General features: G+C 45.9%; 1 protein-coding gene across 2 annotated transcripts in view; it reads left to right on the forward strand.

Moving 5' to 3' along the window:
• The first annotated feature begins 17,811 nt into the window (after positions 1-17,811).
• RAB3C (RAB3C, member RAS oncogene family) overlaps positions 17,812-21,404 on the forward strand; it is a 258,650-nt gene continuing 255,057 nt past the window's right edge. The window contains exon 1 of one of the 2 annotated variants that reach the window (XM_075326422.1): positions 17,812-17,924. In XM_075326422.1, coding sequence (XP_075182537.1) covers positions 17,907-17,924 — 18 coding nt within the window. In that variant the 5' untranslated portion in view covers positions 17,812-17,906. Of the gene's footprint in view, positions 17,925-18,166; positions 18,353-21,404 lie in introns of those variants that run through there. The other variant, XM_075326414.1, reaches the window with a different exon arrangement.

A 21,404-nucleotide genomic window follows, 5' to 3' on the forward strand; every position in this document is an offset into this window, starting at 1 on the left:
TGGTGCGGTGCGGCGCGGTGCGCGGCCCAAAGGCACTGGTGTACTCACTATGACACAATACACTGAAGTCTCTGGTAAACCAAACGGGATGATGAACGGGGCCCGCAGCCGGCTGCAGCTTCTCCCTTGTCAGGTTGGTGGTTTCCGCCTTTCTCCTGCACCTCTTTGTATGAATGTTTGACTCCTATGCCTAAGCAACGGTAGTCCGCTCCCCGGCTTGCTGATTGTCGGAAGAGCCCTGTTTGCCCGCAGACGCTGGTCCTTTGGGTCTCTATGCCTTGGCGGTGGCTTTACTCTGTATGGTTGGGCTGTTGTCTTCTAACGGGTCTTGTGTGCGATAGGTCCTTAAGTCCAGTCCTCAATCAGTTGATTTGACTCGGCCCTGTCGATTCAGGGCTTTGTACTGGGTCTGAGTACCCCTCCTGGTGCTCCGGTTTCCAATCAGTTTCCCGGTTCGGTACTGGCGTGCCACTGCCCGACCCCGGTCCCTACGGTTCCACCGGCTGTAATCCCAGCTCCTGCAGGCGGCCACCACCGTCTGCCTCCTTGCCAAATGTGACTGGGCTCCGACCCAGCCACCTGAGTAGACTGTTGGTAGGCCTGGTCACAGGTCTGCCCTTGAACTCAACCTCCCTCCTTCACTGGCTACTCTTTACACTGCACTAGAACTTGTGTCTTTTCCCGCCTCCAGGCCTGTGAACTCCTCGGTGGGCAGAGCCAACCACCTGGCTTTGCTCCCCTGGTGTGGACATCAAACCTGGAGGGTGGTGACAAGGGTTTCTTGGTTGGCTGCTGTCACTTACTCGGGGGGGGTGTGTGTGACTACCTGGGACGACCTGATTAGTCCAAGGCGTCACCTTCCCCCTTGGTTTAATGCAGGCCGTCTGCGGGCTGCCCGTCCATCACTGGTTTATTTTTGTTTTCTGAAAGATAAAAAAAGGGAACACAGTACAAGTATACTAACGGTTGTACAAACTTCAAATATCAACTTTTCAGATCTTCCCTTACGGGAGGCACATACTTGAACGTTACGAATACAAAAACATTTTTATTAATACGGGAAAAGGGACAGGGTCTTTCAATCACCCACCCAAACAACCTGAACCTTGATGCTGCCCCTAAGAAGTGGGCAGTACCCCTTTTCCCCAGTCCAGGAACGGGCCCAGGTGTTATCCAACGGGACGAGTGCAGGGTTTCACAACTGCCTGTCTTTTCAGAGGCCCCACGTCCAAGGGGACCCCTGACTCGGAGGATGGCCACCGGTTTTAGTGGTGGCGGGCCTCGGCCATCTGTCTCCCGCAGGCCCATCCTCCAGTCTGCCTCTCCGGAGGCTGCAAAAATGGAAGGCAAGTTAAGGGGGGGGATTTATTTACAAGCCCAATAGTTTTTGGGTGGCCTGCAAGTTCTCAGCCATGTCTTTTTGTAAACGGGGAAAAACAAAGTCCCAACGGGGACGGGCAGTATGGTCCCAACGGGAACTGTTCACTTTGGCAGCCGGGGTCCGGTGCCTTTACTCCGTAGCTTCATTTTCATCTGGTTGGGGGCGAGGGATTTCATCCTCTGAGGCAGACTCTACCTCGTCCTCGTACAGCTCCAGCACACAGCAGGTGCGGCGGGAGAGGGCCATCCGGTACCCGTTCCCACCTTTCCGCGGGATGTAGGTAGCCTCCATGTCGACAGCACCAATGGCCTCATCCTCTGAGACCGGCTCCGTGTCGGCCCCTGAGCCGCTATCATCCGACTCCAGGCGACGGTGGCGGGGTCTCATGGACCGGGCCTCATCTCCATTTTAGCCGGGGCCAACGCCCTCTCGGTCTCAGGTGGGTCACCGCCAGCTGTCACACGGGGGGTCGCTACCGGTACTTCCAGGTCTTCCGCCTCTTCAACCCCTGCAGGGATTGCAACTTCCTGTCGGCCGACAGTCTCTCTAGCATCTGGGCCCTCGCGGGGCAGCATTGCGGACTCCGCTACCGATACCGGTGGCAGCGGGCCGAGCGGGGAAGTGGCGGCGGCTGACACGGGCGACGGGTGAGGCCATATAGGGGCCGGGGGCAGGCCGGGTCCCTCAGCCGCAGTGGCCGGTCCCTCAGGGACATAGGGGCGTGGGTCACCTACCAGCTCCTTTAAAATGGTCTCTACTCCATGCGCGCACGACCGCGGCCAGCTCCTCCATTTCAGCTGTCCATTGCTCCAGCAAGAGACACACTTGGGCTCGATTGCGGCAGCACAGCAGTGTCATCCGAGTCTTCAGCCACGCCGCTGTTCCGGGCGCGGGCTCCGGGGATTCGGGCTTTTCAGACGGGCGGACATGTTGTTACTTGCTTGTCCAGGAACCAGACGGGTGGCAGAGTCCTGGAGTCCCTGCCTTTTATCTCCTCAGTCACATGAGGCTGGATCTTCACCCACCCACCCTTGGTCTTTTCCGGGCACTCTACTTGCTTTCAGCACCGCTCTGCTCTCGGGGGCGGGGTTTTGCTTTTCGCGCCCTTTCTGCTCAGGGAAGACGGCTCGGGCGGGAACTTTTCGCTCCCAAGATGGCGGATTCTGCAATTTTCAACGGGACACCGCTAACGACAATTTCAAGGCGCACTTCCACAGGTAAGTGGATGGTTCTATCCTGTTCGTGACGCCAGAAGAGACTATGTGTACCGCCCCGCAGGCTCGGCTGCAACCGCCGAGCTGCTCGGATCCGTGCTGGTATGGTGGGTGGTGGCTCGAGCTCCTCACGGACCCGGGGGTCTCGTCGCTCTGCAAGGGGGTTGGCGCTACACGCAGGGACTCGACGGGGAGTTCCACGGCCGGGGCCGCGGTGGTTTGGTTTGGGATGTAAGTTCATGACGCCACCCACGGGTTGTGATGAATAGATGGACACCACCGATGCTGTTAACTAGGCCTCCCGGGAACAGTGTTGCGCAGCTTGGTGTTGACCCCTCCGTGGGTAGGGGAGTGATGGTCCTGGGGGCCCGAGGGAGGTGCTGAGATGAGGGAGCGGGTGCGGGCGTATGCTGGTGCGGTGCGGCACGGTGCGCGGCCCGAAGGCACTGGTGTACTCACTATGACACAATACACTGGAGTCTCTGGTAAACCAAACGGGATGATGAACGGGGCCTATGCCTAAGTAACGGTAGTCCACTCCCCGGCTTGCTGATTGTCGTAAGAGCCCTGTTTGCCCGCAGATGGCCGTTTGGGTCTCTATGACTTGGCGGTGGCTTTACCCTGTATGGTTGGGCTGTTGTCTTCTAACGGGTCTTGTGTGGGATAGGTCCTTATTTCCAGTCCTCAATCAGTTGATTTGATTCGGCCCTGTCGGTTCAGGGCTTTGTACTGGGTCTGAGTACCCCTCCTGGTGCTCCGGTTTCCAATCGGTTCCCCGGTTCGGTACCGGCGGGCCACCGCCCGACCCCGGTCCCTATTTTTCCACCGGCTGTAATCCCAGCTCCTGCAGGCGGCCACCACCGTCTGCCTCCTTGCCAAAGGTGACTGGGCTCTGACCCAGCCACCTGAGTAGACTGTTGGCAGGCCTGGTCACAGGTCTGCCCTTGAACTCAACCTCCCTCCTTCACTGTCAAGGCTACTCTTTACACTGCACTAGAACTTGTGTCTTTTCCCGCCTCCAGGCCTGTGAACTCCTTGGTGGGCAGAGCCAACCACCTGGCTTTGCCCCCCTGGTGTGGACATCAAACCTGGAGGGTGGTGACAAGGGTTTCTTGGTTGGCTGCTGTCACCTACTCTGGGAGGGGTGTGTGTGTGTGTGTGTGACTACCTGCGATGACCTGACTAGTCCAAGGTGTCACACAAACTGCGGGCAGGCATCCCGGGGCCGTTTATGCCTGCTACAGAGGAGCTGGATGTCCTGGGTGAAGGCAGCCATGAGCCAGGAAACACGGTCAGACACCATGGAGGACCTGATTAAACACCTGGTGCAGGCCCAACAACAACAGCAGCAGGCCCAGCAGGAGATGAACAGGTTGTTTATACAGCAGCAGCAGCTAGCCCAGCAAGAGACGAACAAGCTGTTGATACAGCAGCTGCAGCAGCAACGGGAGCAACAGCAGAAGCAGATAGACGTCCTAGCAGAGGTAATTCGTAGCAGAGCGACCAGTCCAGGTGATGATGCTAACGTCCAGAAGGCAGTAAGGCGAGCTATGCAAAAGATGACTCTGTGGGATGATGTTGAGGCCTTCTTGACTGTGTTTGAGAGAGTTGCTGAATGAGAAAAACTCCCGCCGGAGCAGTGGGTGGAGGTATTGGTGCCATATTTAAGTGGAGAGCCACAAAAGGCCTATTATGATCTTGTTTTACAGGACGCTAAGGAGTATGACAAACTAAAGGCTGAAATTGTGGCACGCCTGGGTGTGACTATGACTGTTAGGGCACAACGGGTCCACCAGTTGGCATATCATGGCGAGAAACCCCCTCGCTCGCAAATGTTTGATTTATTGCATCCTGTACAAAAATGGTTGCAGCCAGAGTCCTCCACCCCAGTGCAGATGGTGGAGCAAGTCGTAAGGGACAGGTTTATTCACTCCCTTCCGAAGCCAGTGCAGATGTGGGTTGCCCAGGAAAACCCCTTGAATGCTGACAACCTGGTTGGACTGGTGGAGAGGTACCAGGTGGAAGAGAGTTCCCGGGGGAAGCCACGGGACTTACCATTTCCCTATTGGGGGGTTTCTTCAGGGAGCGACACCAAAAAGAAGGGTACAAGAGCCACAGGAGTGGGGAATCCAAGGTCCCAAGTGGCAAGTGGAGGCATGCAAAAAACCCCAGTCAGTAATATTATCTGTTGGAGGTGCCAGGGACTGGGTCACATTGCTGCCCGTTGTCCCTTGACCACTGAGCCGATGGACTGCAGCATGGGTCGTTGCTCTTCCTATTATGCGTACCCAGCCTGCAGTGTGGACAGTCAACCCAGGGAGGGGCCACAGGCATGTCTTGCAGAAATAATTAGTACCAGAATAGTGGAACTGTTAGACTCCGGGAGTTTCATGACCCTCGTGAGGGACACACTTCCACACCAGCTGATTCCTGGGAAGAGGGTGGGTGTCCGCTGTATTCATGGGGATGCCAAGGACTACCCTGTGGCCGCTGTGACTATAAAAACAACTTGTGGGTCAGAGTCTCATGAGGTTGGAGTGGTAAAAGATCTGTTGCACCCAGTAATAACAGGGCGAGACTTTGCTTTGTTCTGGGAGTTGTGGAGTAAAGGGGTGGAACCCTGTGTCTCAGATAAAGGACAGTTAGTCCTCAATGATAAGACTTCATTTCAGTTGGAGGCGGATGAATTCCCCCTATGTGTATTGGTGGACGATGAGGACGACGTCGAGTCCCAGGAGGTTGACATGCCGGAGTTGGCCGTTTCCGAAGCGAACTTTGGGACTGTGCAAATGAAGGACCTGACACTAAAGGGGGCATTTGAAAATGTGACTGTCATAAACGGGGTTGCTCAAGAGCCGGGGGCTGACACCAGATTCCCTCACTTTGCAGTAAATGGGGAATTATTATATCGGGTTACCCAGTTGAGAGGTGAGATAATTGAGCAACCATTGGTACCAGGGCCTTATAGACGCCGGGTGTTAGACATGGCCCATTCTCATATCCTGGGTGGTCACCTGGGGGTAGATAAAACACAGGAGCGGATTCTTCAGAGGTTCTACTAGCCGGGGTGTCATCGAGAGATTCTCAATTAGGCTAGGTTCACACTTCCGTTGTTTTGCATCAGTCACAATCCGTGGCCTTGAGGAATTACGGTATCCTGCAAAATATTTTGCAGGAATCCAGTTTTTCCCCATAGACTTCTATTAGTGACGGATTGCGACTGATGATGCTGCGTTGCATCCGCGTCGTGATCAGTCGTTTTTTAACTGACCGCCGGGCGGGAGCAACCAGCCTGTAATGTTTTTTGAGCAGCGCAATCCGTAGGATTTTGCTGTGCATGCTCTCTCTGGCTCCCTGCACCCGTAACCAGGATACACATCGGGTAACCAAGCAATGCTCTTTGGTTAGTTACCCGATATTTACACTGGTTACGTGTGCAGGGAGGCAGCGCTAAGCGGTGTATGCTGGTAACCAAGATAAATATCGGGTAACCAAGCAAAAAGTGCTTTGTTTATACCCAATATTTACCCTGGCTGTGGAGGGAGCCGGACACTTCCCCGGTCGGCTTCGCCCCCTCCTGCACTCAGCATGTACTCACACACTCACACACACACACACACACACATACACACACACACATACACGTCCTCAGTGCCACGGCCTCGCTCAGCTCCGCCCACCCCAAACTTCGCCCCCTCACGCTCCGCCCCCCGCACACAACGGAGTCCGACAAAGAATTCTGTTCTTTGTCATCCGTTGTACAGTGCATCAGTCACATGCGTCAAGCGACGCATGTGACTGATGCAAAACAACGGAAATGTGAACTTAGCCTTATTGTAGACGCTGTCCCACCTGGATTGTGACTGATGCTAATAAACCAGGTGAAAATCGACACGTGAGGAGTTCCTGCATCCATCCCCTACTGCTGAGAGAGTGGCTCTACCACACAGCACATAGCAGGGGCACATATATAAGATTATCTCAGCGCAGGAACATTTTTTTCATAACACATCCAATTGTGCAGCTTATTTTTATTCCAAGATCTACTGATTAAATTTTGTTTCTTCTTGGGAAAACCTCTTTAAATTTCAATTAATCAAACATATGCCATTATGTCCAATTCTAAAAAATAATAGTAGTAATAAGAATAGTTACCCCTTCAATGCCTTTCTAAAAACACAATATTCCATTGTAACCCACAGAATGGCTTTGGGTATGAGTTTCCGATTTCAATGTTTGTTAATTTCTATTAGACTAAAAAATTATTTCACCTTCATTAGATAACATGATTTAGTCCAAAATCCACAATTTCACTCCTGCTTTGTTAATTTCTGCTCGGTTTACGTCTGCTGATTTTAGTCTTGATTATGCATTCATGAGATACATTATACTTACAAGCTGATTAGACTGTTTCATCTCTTAGGCTTAAGCTAGAAGAGCAATATTTAGTGCCGCAATCTTACTGCCAGTAATCAGCCACCTTTTTGGGGGGTTAGACTAGATGCATTTGGAGAACACTGTATATTCAAGATACTATATATACATCTATCTATCCCTCTATATATCCCCCTATTATCTATCTATCTATCTATCTATCTATCTACATACATTTACAGTCATGGCCTAAAAGTGTTGACACCCTTGAAATTGTTCTAGAAAATGAAGTACCGGTATTTCTGCCAGCAAATTATTGCACTTGTGACGTGTTTTGTTATGCACATTTATTTTCTTTGGGTGTATTGGAACAACACATAAAAAAACATAAAGAAAAAAAGGCAAATTGGACATAATTTCACACAAAACACCAAAAATGGGCCAAGCAAAATTGTTGGTACCTTTCCAAAATTGTGTGTAAACAATATTGTTTCCAGCATATCATGCTCGTACAAACTCACCTATAGCAAGTAACAGGTGTGGGCAATATGAAAATCACACCAGTTAAAAAGGGAAAAAGTTGACTCAATCTTTGAATTGTGTACAGTATCTGTGTGTGCCACACTAAGCATGGAGAACAGAATGAGGAGAAGAGAACTGTCTGAGGACTGGAGAATCAAAATGTTCGAAAACTAAAATTGTTTAAAAATATCAACAATCTCAAGGTTACAAATCCACCTACAGAAATATTGGTGTTCCTTTATCCATGTTGCGCAACATAATCAAGAAGTTTACAATCCATGGTAGCATAGCTAATTTTCCTGGAGGTGGATGTCAAAGAGAAATTGATGAAAGATTTCAATGCAGGATACCCCAGATGGTGGATAAGCAGCCCCAATCAAGTTCCAAAGAAATTTAAGCTGTTCTGCAGGCTCAGGGTGCATCAGTGTCAGTGCAAACTATCCATTGACTTTGATTTAAATGCTGTGGCAAGAGACCCAGGAGGACCACACTAATGACACAGAGACATAAAAACAGCTAGACTGCAGTTTGCCAAATATATGTAAACCAAAATCCTTCTGGGAAAGCGTCTTATGGACAGATGAGACAAGATATAGCTTTTTAGTAAAGCACACAATTCTACTGTTTAGTGAAAAGGGATTAAGGCCTACAAAGAAAAGAACACACTACCTACAGTCACATATGGTAGAGGGTCAAAGATGTTTTGGGGTTGTTTTGCTGCCTATCGCACTGTGTGCTTTGACTGTGTACAAGGCATCATAAAATCTGAAGATTACTAAAGGATTTTTGGTCACAAATTTGTAGTGCGCAGTGTCAGAAAGCAGGGTTTGTGTCCTAGGTCATGGGTCTTCTAGCAGGAATCTCAGATGCGAAGAAAAATTGAGGCACTCACCAGTCTGTAGATTTTTAAGAATTCTGCTTATTCAGGCATAGGGGGAGGGTGCAAGGATGTTGTGTACACGGACTTGCACCCTCCCCCTATGCCTGAATAAACAGCATTCTGAAAAATCTACAGACCGGTGAGTGCCTCATTTTTTCTTCGCATCTGCAGTTGTATAATTCTGGATCTTTTTGAGTGTACCCCGGATAGTAGATCCATACTGAAGAAGACCACGTCAGTTACCTGAACAGGTGCAAACAAGCTGCGAATTGGTCTCATGCTTGTTTAAGCGTCTATTATTCCTCACCGTTTGGAGAAAAATTATGCCCAGTTTATTCCTTCTAACTTTTTTTCTTTTGTTTTGAACTTTGGACTTTCAGGCTCCATACATCACCATCCACTACAGCTTTGAGCATGAGACTACCTTCATTTTAAAGACAATTATCTTGCTTATCTCATTCATAAACTTGACTAGCAACATTTAGCATATGATTAGTTATGCACATTCTTGTCATGTTACTACATTGTTACTGTTTTGCTCCTAAAAAAAAAATCCAAATTTTATTTTTTATTATTTTGTTAGTATTTTCTAAATCCACCCTTGGCTTTCAACACTGCCTAAATCCGGCTGGGCTCTCAATCAAATTCAAGCAAGTCTCGACTGAAATCTGATCCCAGGTCTCTTTTACATGGTCCCAATGTTGGTGCATACTGGTCGACTCTATTGGGTATATATACAGCTTTTTCTTCAACTCTACCCACAAGTATTCAATTTGATTGAGGTCTGGGGACTGTGGGGCCAATCCAGCACCTTTACTTTCTTGTCATTGAACCATTTCTTCGCCAATCTCAAAGTATGCTTCAGGTTATTGTCGTGCTAGAACATTATGTTCTCCTTTTCATAATCGTAGTACTCAAGTGTACAAAGTTACTCATCTTATAGAGGATACTCACATATAGCTCAGCATTGAGACCACCATCGATCCTGCCTTTGGTTATGAAACAGCCCACATCATCAGGCTTCTTCCACCAAACCTGACCGTTCATTCAATTTCTAGATCCGTTAGCCACTTTTTCGTTTAATTTCCTGTTAATTCCAGATCCATTTGCATCCATCAGAGCGTAGTCTTTTGACTTTCGTCTCATCTATCCAAATCACCCATTTCCAATCTTCTAGTGACCACTGTTTGTATATTTTTGCAAACTCAAGCCGACGCTACTTACAGTGCTTTGTGAAAGTATTTGGCTCCCTTGAATTTTTCAACCTTTTGCCACATTTCAGGCTTCAAACATAAAGATAAAAATTTTAATGTTATGGTGAAAAATCAACACAATTGTAAAATTGAACGAAATGTATTGCTTAATTTAAACTTTTGTAAAAAAGAATAAACTGAAAATTGGGGCGTGCAATATTATTCGTCCCCTTTACTTTCATTGCAGCAAACTCACTCCAGAAGTTCATTGAGGATCTCTGAATAATCCAATGTTGTCCTAAATGACTAATGATGATAAATATAAGCCACCTGTGTGTAATCAAGTCTCCGTATAAATGCACCTGCTCTGTGATAGTGTCAGTGTTCTGTTTAAAGCGCAGATAGCATCATGATGACCAAGGAACACAACAAGCAGGTCTGTGATACTGTTGTGGAGAGGAGAAGTTTAAAGCTGGATTTGGTTACAAAAAGATTTTCACAACTTTAAACATCCCAAGAAACACTGTGCAAGCGATCATATTGAAATGGAAGGAGTATCGTACCACTGCAAATCTACCAAGACCTGGCCGTCCCTCAAAAAATGTGATCTCAAACAAGGAGAAGACTGATCAGAAATGCAGCCAAGAGGCCCATGATCACTCTGGATGAACTGCAGAGATTTACAGCTGAGGTGGGAGAGTCTGTCCATAGGACAACAATCAGTCATACACTGCACAAATCTGGCCTTTGTGGAAGAGTGGCAAGGAGAAAGCCATTTTTCAAAGATATCCATAAAAAGTGTTGTTGCCACAAGCCACCTGAGAGACACAGCACATATGAGGAAGAAGGTGCTCTGGTCAGATGAAACCAAAATTGAACTTTTTGGGCACAATGCCAAACGATATGTTTGGCGTAAAAGCAACACAGCTCATCACCCTGAACACACCATCCCCACTGTCAAATATGGTGGTGGCAGAATCATAGTTTGGGCCTGCTTTTCTTCAGCAGGGACAGGGAAGATGGTTAAAATTGATGGGAAGATGGATGGAGCCAAATACAGGACCATTCTTGAAGAAAACCTGTTGGAGTCTGCAAAAGACCTGAGACTATGACGGAGATTTGTCTTCCAACAAGACAATGATCCCAAACATAAAGCACAATCTACAATGGAATGGTTCACAAATAAACGTATCCAGGTGTTAGAATGGCCAAGTCAAAGTCCAGACCTGAATCCAATCGAGAATCAGTGGAAAAAGCTGAAAACTGCTGTTCACAAACTCTCTCCATCCAACCTCACTCAGCTCCAGCTGTTTGCAAAGGAAGAATGGGCAGGAATTTCAGTCTCTCGATGTGCAAAACTGATAGAGACATACCCCAAGCGACTTGCAGCTGTAATCGCAGCAAAAGGTGGCGCTACAAAGTATTAACTTAAAGGGGCCAAATAATATTGCACGCCCCAATTTTAAGTTATTTATTTTTTATAAAAGTTTAAAATAAGCAATACATTTCGTTCAACTTCACAATTGTGTCCCACTTGTTGCTGATTCTTCACCATAATATAATTTTTTTTATCTTTATGTTTGAAGCCTGAAATCTGGGAAAAGGTTAAAAAATTCAAAGGGGCCGAATACTTTCACAAGGCACTGTATGACTATTTTAGTTTGAGGCTTCTTCACCTTCTTTCGGGCGACCATTCCAGACTCATGTAATGTGCATTGCGCGTTGCTTGCATGGATGTCTGTCATCTGACTATTATAACGCATACGAGTCATGTCCATGGGATACCATTTTTAGATTTAAAGGTTTTTTTCCATTTGCTGCACCAGTCTATGTTTCGGGTCTGGTATTGTAGTTCACATCTATGGAAGTGACATGCGCTTTGCTGCAACACGGGACACGTTATTTCTGGAACAAATAATTTTTCATTTTCACATTTCTTTCAACCCTTTTAAGTCAAGGTAGCGATACCAATTTATTGAAGGCACTGACCAGTGTCTCTTAGTATTCAATGCTACCTGGGAGTAAATGGGCAAATGAATAAACATATTCCGTGGGTTGGAATATTTTTCATAGTAGAAATTTATCTGTTAAAAGTTTTCTAAATAATGTGTGAAGATGCACTAGTTTACATTCTGTCTCCATTACCACATATGCAATGTGAACAAGTAAGTGCGAGTTTAAGGTTATATTCACACATCTATGTGACTGCTACCATCTGAGAGAAATTAACTGATTTTTGTTCTCAAGTGTTATCCTTGTTGCTTCCGTGGGGGAGGGCAGGCGCCAAACTTGGGTTTTGTGTAAGGTGATGAGAAAGAATGGCTCCAACACCAAGACATAGGGCTAAGACACACTGCGAGTAAAACGGACCTAGTGGAATGCGATAAAAAAATCGCATTCCACCCGAACCCGTTACTCTATGGTGTTAGGCTATGTGCGCACTAGAGCAAAATACCCGCGGATTTACCCGCGGATTTGCCGCGGAAATTTCTTGAGAAATGTCTGCAATCTTTGTGCAGACATTTCCCATGAAATTCTATGATAAAAAAAAAAAGCTGTGCGCACTGGTGCGGATTTTTCTCAAGAAAGTTTCGGTGCGGAAATTTCTCGAGAAACTTTCTTGAGAAAATGAACATGTCCATTAAATCCGCAGGTATCCCGCGGATTTCTGCAGTACAGCCTGCAAAAATCCGCAGGGAACCACCCGCGGGAAAATCGCGGCAATTTCGCGGCAATTTCGCGGCAATTCCGCGGCAAATCCGCGGCAAATCCGCATGCGGTTTTGCCGCGGATTTTTTCCGGAGTTCAGCAAATCTTCACTCCCAGAAGTTTCTCGAGAAGATTTTCTCGAGAAACTTCACATCTCTAGTGCGCACATAGCCTAACTCCCATCTGCAATTATTTTCTCAGCCCTAATCAGACCGAGAAAACAGTCACAGCATGCTGCGGGTGGAATCCGATCCGTGTTCACTCGCACCCATACAAGTCTATGGGTGCAAGTGAAACATCACACTGCACTCGGATGACACCAGAGTGCAGTGCAATAATCGCATCAGTTGGCAATGGAGGAGATGGGGGGATTAATCCCTCCTTCTCCTTCACAGTTGTGATCAGATCGCAGCATCGCATCACAGTGGCATGACACTTGGCTTAAGGGTACTTTACACACTGCGACATCACTAGCGATCTCATTAGCGATGTAAAATTCTAGATTGCAAGTGCGCACATGCGTTAAATGACCTATGTGTGATCCCAAAAGATCGCACTTGCGATCTAGAATTTCATATCGCTAAAGAAATCGCTAGCGATGTCGCAGTGTGTAAAGTACTCTTTACACTCACAGCACAGCAAAAGCTAGCATATCACATTCGATGCACTCGCATCTGATGCCATAGGCTTGTGTGGCCCCAGCCTTATTGTGAAAACTTTAAGATTAATTGGGAAATAATTTTGGCAGCTCATGACACTATTGTATAATGGGGACAACACTTAGGCCAGCCTAATGCTTGGGTCATTAGTCTAGACTAAAAATTAATGAGTGTGCAAGTAAGACCAGATTTATCGCCAATGCTTATGGTGGCAGTCAGTAATTAATTAAGCAGAATTGTGAGACAGCCATAGGTAACAATTACTAGCTTCATTGTCACATGATACTATACCACTTTGATATCATTGTCGTGGCTAGCTTTAGAAAATGTTTCTGATTCCATCTAGGTCTTGGCTCCTGCACTATATGGACCAGATTCCCATTTGCGCTTTCTTTTTGTGATTTGTTTTGTGCTGTTGTATTCAGTGATGCTTTTTGCATCAAATTCTTCAATATTGCGTAGGTGGTTCATTATTTTTTCTCAAAAAATTACTCTTTAGTTTTGTTTTTTACTTTTTTATGCCTTTTAGAGCTAAAGATTTGCTTAATTTTTTCAGAAGCAAACAATATCACTCCAGGGGGTGGACAAGATTGATTTTTGTAAAAAGTCAGAACTGATGAATCAGCCAAAAATATTCAGAAATCTCAAATCCCTCTCACAATGGTGAACAAACAAACAAACAAAAAAAGGTGAACACATACAATCTAATTTATAAAGCTGAGTGTATGTGTGTGTGTGTGTGTGTGTGTGTATGTGTGTGTGTGTGTATGTGTGTGTGTGTGTATGTGTGTGTGTGTGTGTGTGTGTGTGTGTGTGTGTGTGTGTGTGTATGTCCGCTAAAGGAATCCTCACTGTCGCATTTACAATCATGAAATTTTGCACAGACACCCTATGTGACTCAGGGAACGTCATAGACTATATTTTGACGGGAAAATTTAACCCCATGCTTTACAGTTACTCTCCAAAAAACCTGCCTCCATTAAAGTCAATGGAGCTGCGAGCTATTAGGTTATTCATAGGAGCTGTGAGTGGTTGCTATAGGATCAAAGGAAATTGTTAGTATTAAAAGTTTATGTGTGAGGTAATAAGATGTCGGTGGGGAGACGGATAGAGAGAGACAGAAAGAGACAAACAGAGACATACAGGGAAAGAGACAGAGAGAGACAGACAGTTAAAGAGACAGACAGGCAGGCAGACAGACACAGACAGACAGGGAAAGAGACAGACAGAGACATACATACAGGGAAAGAGTCACACTGACAAGGAAAGAGACAGAGACAAGGAAAGAGACAGGGAAAGAGACAGGGAAAGAAACAGAGACAAGGAAAGAGACAGGGAAAGAGACAGAGACAAGGAAAGAGACAGACTGGGAAAGAGACAGACTGGGAAAGAGACAGACTGGGAAAGAGACAGATTGGGAAAGAGACAGACGGGGAAAGAGACAGAGAGAAGGAAAGAGACAAGGAAAGAGACCGAAAAGTAAAGAGACAGGGAAAGATACAGACAAGTAAAAAGACAGAGAGACAGACAAGTAAAGAGACAAGGAAAGAGACAGAGACAAGTAAAGATACAGGGAAAGAGACAGACGGGGAAAGAGACAAGTAAAGAGACGGGGAAAGAGACAGAATGGGGAAAGAGACAGAATGGGGAAAGAGACAGACGGGGAAAGAGACAGACGGGGAAAGAGACAGACGGGGAACGAGACAGACGAGGAACGAGATAGACGAGGAACGAGACACATGGGGAATGAGACAGGCGGGGAAAGAGACAGACCTGGAAAGAGACAGACCTGCAACGAGACAGGAGGAAAGTGACTGACAGACAGATAGAGAGAGACAGACAGACACAGAGATAGAGAGAGACAGACAGACAGAGATAGCGACAGACAGAGACTGATACAGAGACAGACAAAGAGACTGATACAGACAGACAGAGACAGACACACAGAGACAGACAGACAGAGACTCTCATAGACTTGTATTGAGTTTTCCGCTCTTGGAATTGTTTTGCCATTTTCCAGTACACTATAGAGTAAAACTCACAGTTTCATTTAAAAGTACAACTCGCAAAAAAGAAGCCCTCATATGGCAAGATTATTGGAAAAATAAAATAGTTACGGCTCTCGGAAGAAGGGGAGAAAAAAATGAAAAACATAAAATCGCCCGGTCATTAAGGATTTAAATGGGGCATGTCCAGCTTAACTACATAGGACCATCTGCCCATTCTTTGAAGCCTGTGCACACCAGTCCAAGGTGCCAGGAATGATAGTCTCAGAAGTCCCATCAATACCCCTCTTGGTTTTGACTTTCTGTCAGCCTTCGACCTGTAAGAAGAATTCACAGATTTTATGGCTTTTTGTACAGTTAATCATGTGAATGTCAGACAAATCCGAATGTAATATTACTACTGTTATATTTTTCCTTACAATAGGTTGATTGGCAGCGGAAACATGGAAAATGATTCTGAAATAATATATTTTTGTTAAAATGGACGGAAGCTTTATCTCTGGAAGCCCTTCATTCTGAGGATGAGGAAGTGATGGCATGCCTGTCTCGCTTGGTGTGGGGGAATTACAGGTGAATGGTGAAAGAGCAGGGGAGAGGGAAACGCTGCCTCTAGAGAAGGGGGAAGATGGTGACCTCCTAGTAAAACCTACTGCTGGCCCCTGGCTCCCCTGACATCCCTAGATAGGTTTTACACCTATACGCCAATCAGGATACCAAGGCCCTGGCTGACCCAGAAAGGGGCCATAGATACTGAATGGTGAAATGGTGGGGGAGAGGGAAACCTTGTCTCTACAGAAGGGGGAGATGGTTAAACCTACCTCTGGCCCCTCCCTAGATACGTTTTGCACCCTGATCAGGGTGATACGCTGATCAGGATAGCTGGGCCCTGGCTGACCCACAAATAGGCCCTAGGTAGTGACCTCAAGGGATGAGCACTAGTCAACCCAACCAAGACCGACAGAACAAAAAGGAAAAACAAACAGGGGATTGCAAATGGACAACTTATCTGCATTATGACTTTGGCAGAATGACAGCAACATACGTGTTTTGACAGGAAATTTCAAGCCAACCGCTTACAATCAGGACAGCAAATGCGTAAACTCTATCAACGGCAACAAACCAAGGGGAAATGCAGGTATATGTCACGCTCCCCGGGTCCCGACGTCGTTCCTCACTCACCGCTCCGGTCCCCGGGTCCCCTGCCTCCAGCCACACGTCCTCCTTGGCACCGCTCCCTGCTCTGGCCTCCGGCTCCCGGGCGTCGCGCATGCACATTAGGGCGCGTGCGCGGTCACTGACCTCCTCTTATAGACCCAGCACTCCCTAACAAGATATTGCATCAGTCAGGGTCAGGTATATTAGGAGCTTCCTGCCTGGAGGGTGTTGCCTGTTCTACGAGTTCTATAGCTAGGAGTCCAGGTCCCGCTTGCTGTGGCTTGCATTAACACTGTGTCTTCCACAGAACCAGTTCTACCAAGTTAACCTGGTCCTGTCCACAACCTGTCCGAGAGGTCCTGCGGGGACTGTCCTGCCAAACTATCCTGGCCTGGGCCACAACCTGTCCGAGTGGTCCTACGGGGACTGTCAGCTGAGACTCCACCATCTTCTCCAGCCTGAACCCGCTTCCTACCCTCGGCTTCATCCGGTGACGCCTGCCTCCTTCTGGTTGGACTCTGCTCACATCTGCCGACTCTCCCTGGCACCAGTACCTGGGCACTGGCATCTTACCTGGCACCAGGAACTCTGTGTCCTCAAGGACTTCCTCATTCCTGCTTCTAGAAGGACTCTGCCCTTGCCCCACCTTCTGCTCTGGCAACCGTGTCCCTGGTCCCTCTGGTAGGCTTGCAGGACTATCCCAGTCTAGGGGTAGCTCTAGCTGCTTCACCGGAGGTGACAGGGGCACGGTCCAGAGGATCCACCACCCGGGCGTAACTATATAAAGACACAGGGAGTGGGGATAAGGATTTGCAGTTGAACTACCATATATCTACAGTGTACAAAAGAGAAAGAGTTAATCCTAACAGGGAAAATACAAAGAACTCCAAAGAAGAAAGAATGGAATATCAAGGAGCAGTTTGTGCAGCCAAATGCCGCGACCTTCTACAGCCGGGACACCACAAGGCTGTCTGTCAACCGCGACACACCCGTGACAGTATCATTAGATTAACCCTTAAATATAATGTGTAGGGTAGAGACCCAACTAAGTCTGACCCCCTTCTTAACACCTTACTATATTCCGCTCACCTATTACCATTATAGAGAATCTATCTCATGAACTTGTCTTAGTGCATTTTGCTCAAATGTCACTGAACTAGTGAGTGCAATTGTGAAATATTAATCAGGGGATGGAAACTTGGTCCTTCTCTGAGATCAATCATTTGCCCAGCAGAGCTGTGAGGAGTCACATTCATCCCTCCTTCCTCTCCTCGCCAGAATCATGAGTGTCAGTCAGTCGGGGGGCAGCGGGGAGGGGGGGGATGTGTTTTTTGCGCTCTCTTTTCTTACCTAATTGGGCTTTTTGGAAACCTTTTCTTCAGTGCAATTTTAATTAATTGATCAGAGATGCTGAAATCTAAATGAAGAATTTCCTGATGACGAGTCCCTTTAAATAGATGTTCTGAAGCAGAATGAATGGCTAGGTCAGTGTGACCATCCGGCTGTAGAGGCTATGCCTAGTCCGGAGATTTTAGACAACTGAGGCATATGTACTGTAGGATTTTTACATTGGACCCCAAGAATGTGGCTGGGTCCTCATGGTTTTGAGAGCAGTGGATCGTCTGCAGAGGACAGTGGTGATCACCCAGCACTGTGTGCCTTCTAAGCAGACACTTCCTGTGGTTATTGAGAGCAGTGCTGCTGCCTTTGTCCTCCCTGCCTGATCCTCTCCAGCTGCTGAGCAGACACCTCCTTCCCATTCATAGTCTGCACTAAGCCCAGGAGAGCAGTCACAGGAGCCTGGCACAATTACATGGAGTTGTATGGAAAGGTAAGATCAGTCACAATGGCCATGGTGAGAGAGCAGAGCTGTGACTCTCCTCATCCTCACTCCCTGCACATCCTGGGATCTACATCATTACAGGGGCAATTGCATCTTTCACTTTTCCAGTGTAGAAAGGCTGCCAGATGGAAGCTGAGCCCTGCTGCATTGTGGGAGTTGTAGTTTCTATCTCAGCATATGCCACATTGATGCACTAGGGAAGGCAGGAGGCTCCAGGACTACAATCCCCAAAAGAGGCGCTGCCAGGAGGAGTAGATGAAGGCAGTGGACAGCTCCTGGTGCTGATCTCCAGCCCATCAGGAAGCATTCAGTGTGCAGGGCGCCTGGAGCTGCACGGACAGGACAGGGACATTGCTCCAATTGGATCCAGCACAGGGAGAGCCTGAGGCAGAATGAGACACGAAGCCCCAATGCAGGTCAGTGACACAATCCCCATAGTGAGCTGATCAGCCCCTATAATATATATATATACAGCCTCATACCCTGAGCACATAGATATACAGGCAGGGCTGCACAATCTGGGGCTGAAAATGGACGAAGCTCCCACCAATGTGCCCTGGGTGCAAAGAACTTCAAAGCAGACACCGGGATAAGGCTGGAATTGTCTCTAAACTAGAGCTGTGGAAAACAAATGGATTCCAGGGAGAGATGTAGCAGAGCTGGGTCTGTTGTGCAGCATTATGGTGTCTGTGATTCTACATGGAACTAGTAAAATATATCTTTGTACCGTGTTAGCCAGTAGAGATAAAAAAATTGTTTAAAAGAACAGAGAGTCCTCAGTGGTTGATACCTTTTAATAATAATAATAATAATAATAATAATAATAATAATATATATATATATATATATATATAAAATCAATCACTATCTATTTATAGCCATCATCTATGAAACTATCTAACTATCTATCTGCTGTATCTATTATATCTACCTATCTGTCTATGCATCTATTTATCTATCTATCTATCTATCTATCTATCTATCTATCTGTCTATCTACTAGCTATCACTATCTATATCCATCCATCAATTGATCCCCCTATCTACCTACCTATCTATCTGCTGTATCTATCCATCCATCCATCCATCTATCCCTCTCTCTATCTATCTATCTATCACTATCTATATCCATCCATCTATCAAATGATCCCCCTATCTACCTACCTATCTATTTGCTGTATCTATCCATCCATCTATCTTTCCCTCTATCTATCTATTTATCTATCTATATTTCCATCTATCTATCTACCTACCTATCTATCCATCTATCTATCTATCCCTCTATCTATCTATCTATCTATCTATCTATCTATCTATCTATCGATCACCTCTCAATGTTCTTTACCTATACAATATGTATAGATGCTCAGCATTTTATACAGTCTGTAAATAATAAAACATTCTATACTACTATGTATAGGGACACAATAACACATACGTTTTACTTACCAGCCAGATGAAGTGACAGGTCCTAAATATCTATAATGTCTGTATCTGATGTATAAGCGATGAATTTGGGATTCATTACCAGAGATTAAATTAGAGATGAAGTGCTCTTCAGTATCTTCAGGTAATAGTGTCAGGTATTTATTGGAGGCTAGATTGTGGCAATGTGCTTTGCATTATTTTAGCTACTTAATCCAATGAGCTGCATTATATAGCAAAGTGAGTTCATCAACTAACCATCCCTGATGACTGAGTGTAGCAGAAGTCTGATCAATGATTATCATCTCATGACCATGTCTGTCTCTCCCTCTATCTATCTATCTATCTATCTATCTATCTATCTATCTATCTATCTATCTATCTATCTATCTATCCCTCTATCTATCCCTCTATCTATCTATCTATCTATCTATCTATCTATCTATCTATCTATCTATCTATCCCTCTATCTATCCCTCTATCTATCTATCTATCTATCTATCTATCTATCTATCTATCTATCTATCCCTCTATCTATCCCTCTATCTATCCCTCTATCTATCCCTCTATCTATCTATCTATCTATCTATCTATCTATCTATCTATCTATCTATCTATCTATCTATCTATCCCTCTATCTATCTATCCCTCTATCTATCTATCCCTCTATCTGTCTATCTATCTATCTATCTATGTATCTATCTATCTATCTATCTATCTATCTATCTACTTATCTATCTATCTATCTATCTATCTATCTATCTATCTATCCCTCTATCTATCCCTCTATCTATCTATCTATCTATCTATCTATCTATCTATTTATCTATCTATCTATCTATCTATCCCTCTATCTATCTATCTATCTATGGCTAAGAGAAAAAAAACAGTTGCACACTATAATGGCAGATTAATAAAGACTAAATAAGAATATTTTAGAGGTGTTTGGCATATTAGAATGGCCAACCTACATTGCTGGGTCCTATTCTACACTGCACATGTCTAGGCTCCTTAAAAACCTACATGAGATCAGCAAGTAACCTGCTGGGCACGTATAAGGCTATGTTCACACATCAGTTTTTTGGCATCAGGCACAATCCGGCGTCAGCCTGATGCAACGGATCCGGTGCAGAATATGCAAAAACTTTTTTTTTATGGATCTGGTATACCGGATCAGTCGCATCCGTTTTTGCATCCATTTCATTTGTTTTTTTTTGCTGGATCTGTTTTTTACAATAAATTGGAGCATGCTCAGTTTAAAAAAACGGATCCGACGGCTGCATCCGTTTTTTTGCTGCATCGCACCAGATCCAGCATCCATACGCTTCCATTGTAAATCACGCCGTATCGTGCCGGATCCAGCGCAATACGTTTTTTTTCAGAGACAAAAAACATTGACTGAGATATTCCATCTCGCCGCCGCATTGAGTAATTACGCCGGATACGTCAAAAGCCGGATGCAACGCAAGGCCATCAGGCACAATCCAGTGCTAATACAAATCAATGGGGATAAACGGATCCGGCGCCGGATCCGTTTTATCCGTTTTTTTCCGGATTATGCCTGATGGAAAAAACTGATGTGTGAACGTAGCTTTACAATGGCCATTCTAATATGCCAAAGAAGAAATTCTTATTTTGTCTTTATTAGTCTGCCATTACAGTGTGCAACTGTATTATTCATCATGAACAGATACGCACCTGTTCACACTATTGGAAGTGCTGCCAGTCTTTTCTTTTTTTCCCTATCTATCTATCTATCTATCTATCTATCTATCTATCTATCTATCTATCTATCTATCTATCTATCTATCCTTGTGATTACAGTTATACCCAATATTTCACTCTATCCAATTTCAAAACCATCACAAATTATATCTGAAATCCCTTTTGTTAGGATAGTCCCGTGTTCTCAGCCCCCATTGATCAGTTGTAATCTGTTGGGGACTAAGCAGCAAGTCTTCAATTTCCCTACAGCGCCACAACAGGGGAAATTAAGCATTACGCCGGTCCCCTTCAAAATCTATGGCTTCTTTGTATTTGAAGG

This window comes from Anomaloglossus baeobatrachus, chromosome 1 (assembly GCF_048569485.1).
Source record: "Anomaloglossus baeobatrachus isolate aAnoBae1 chromosome 1, aAnoBae1.hap1, whole genome shotgun sequence".
In the NCBI taxonomy this organism is placed as follows: Eukaryota; Metazoa; Chordata; class Amphibia; order Anura; family Aromobatidae; genus Anomaloglossus; species Anomaloglossus baeobatrachus.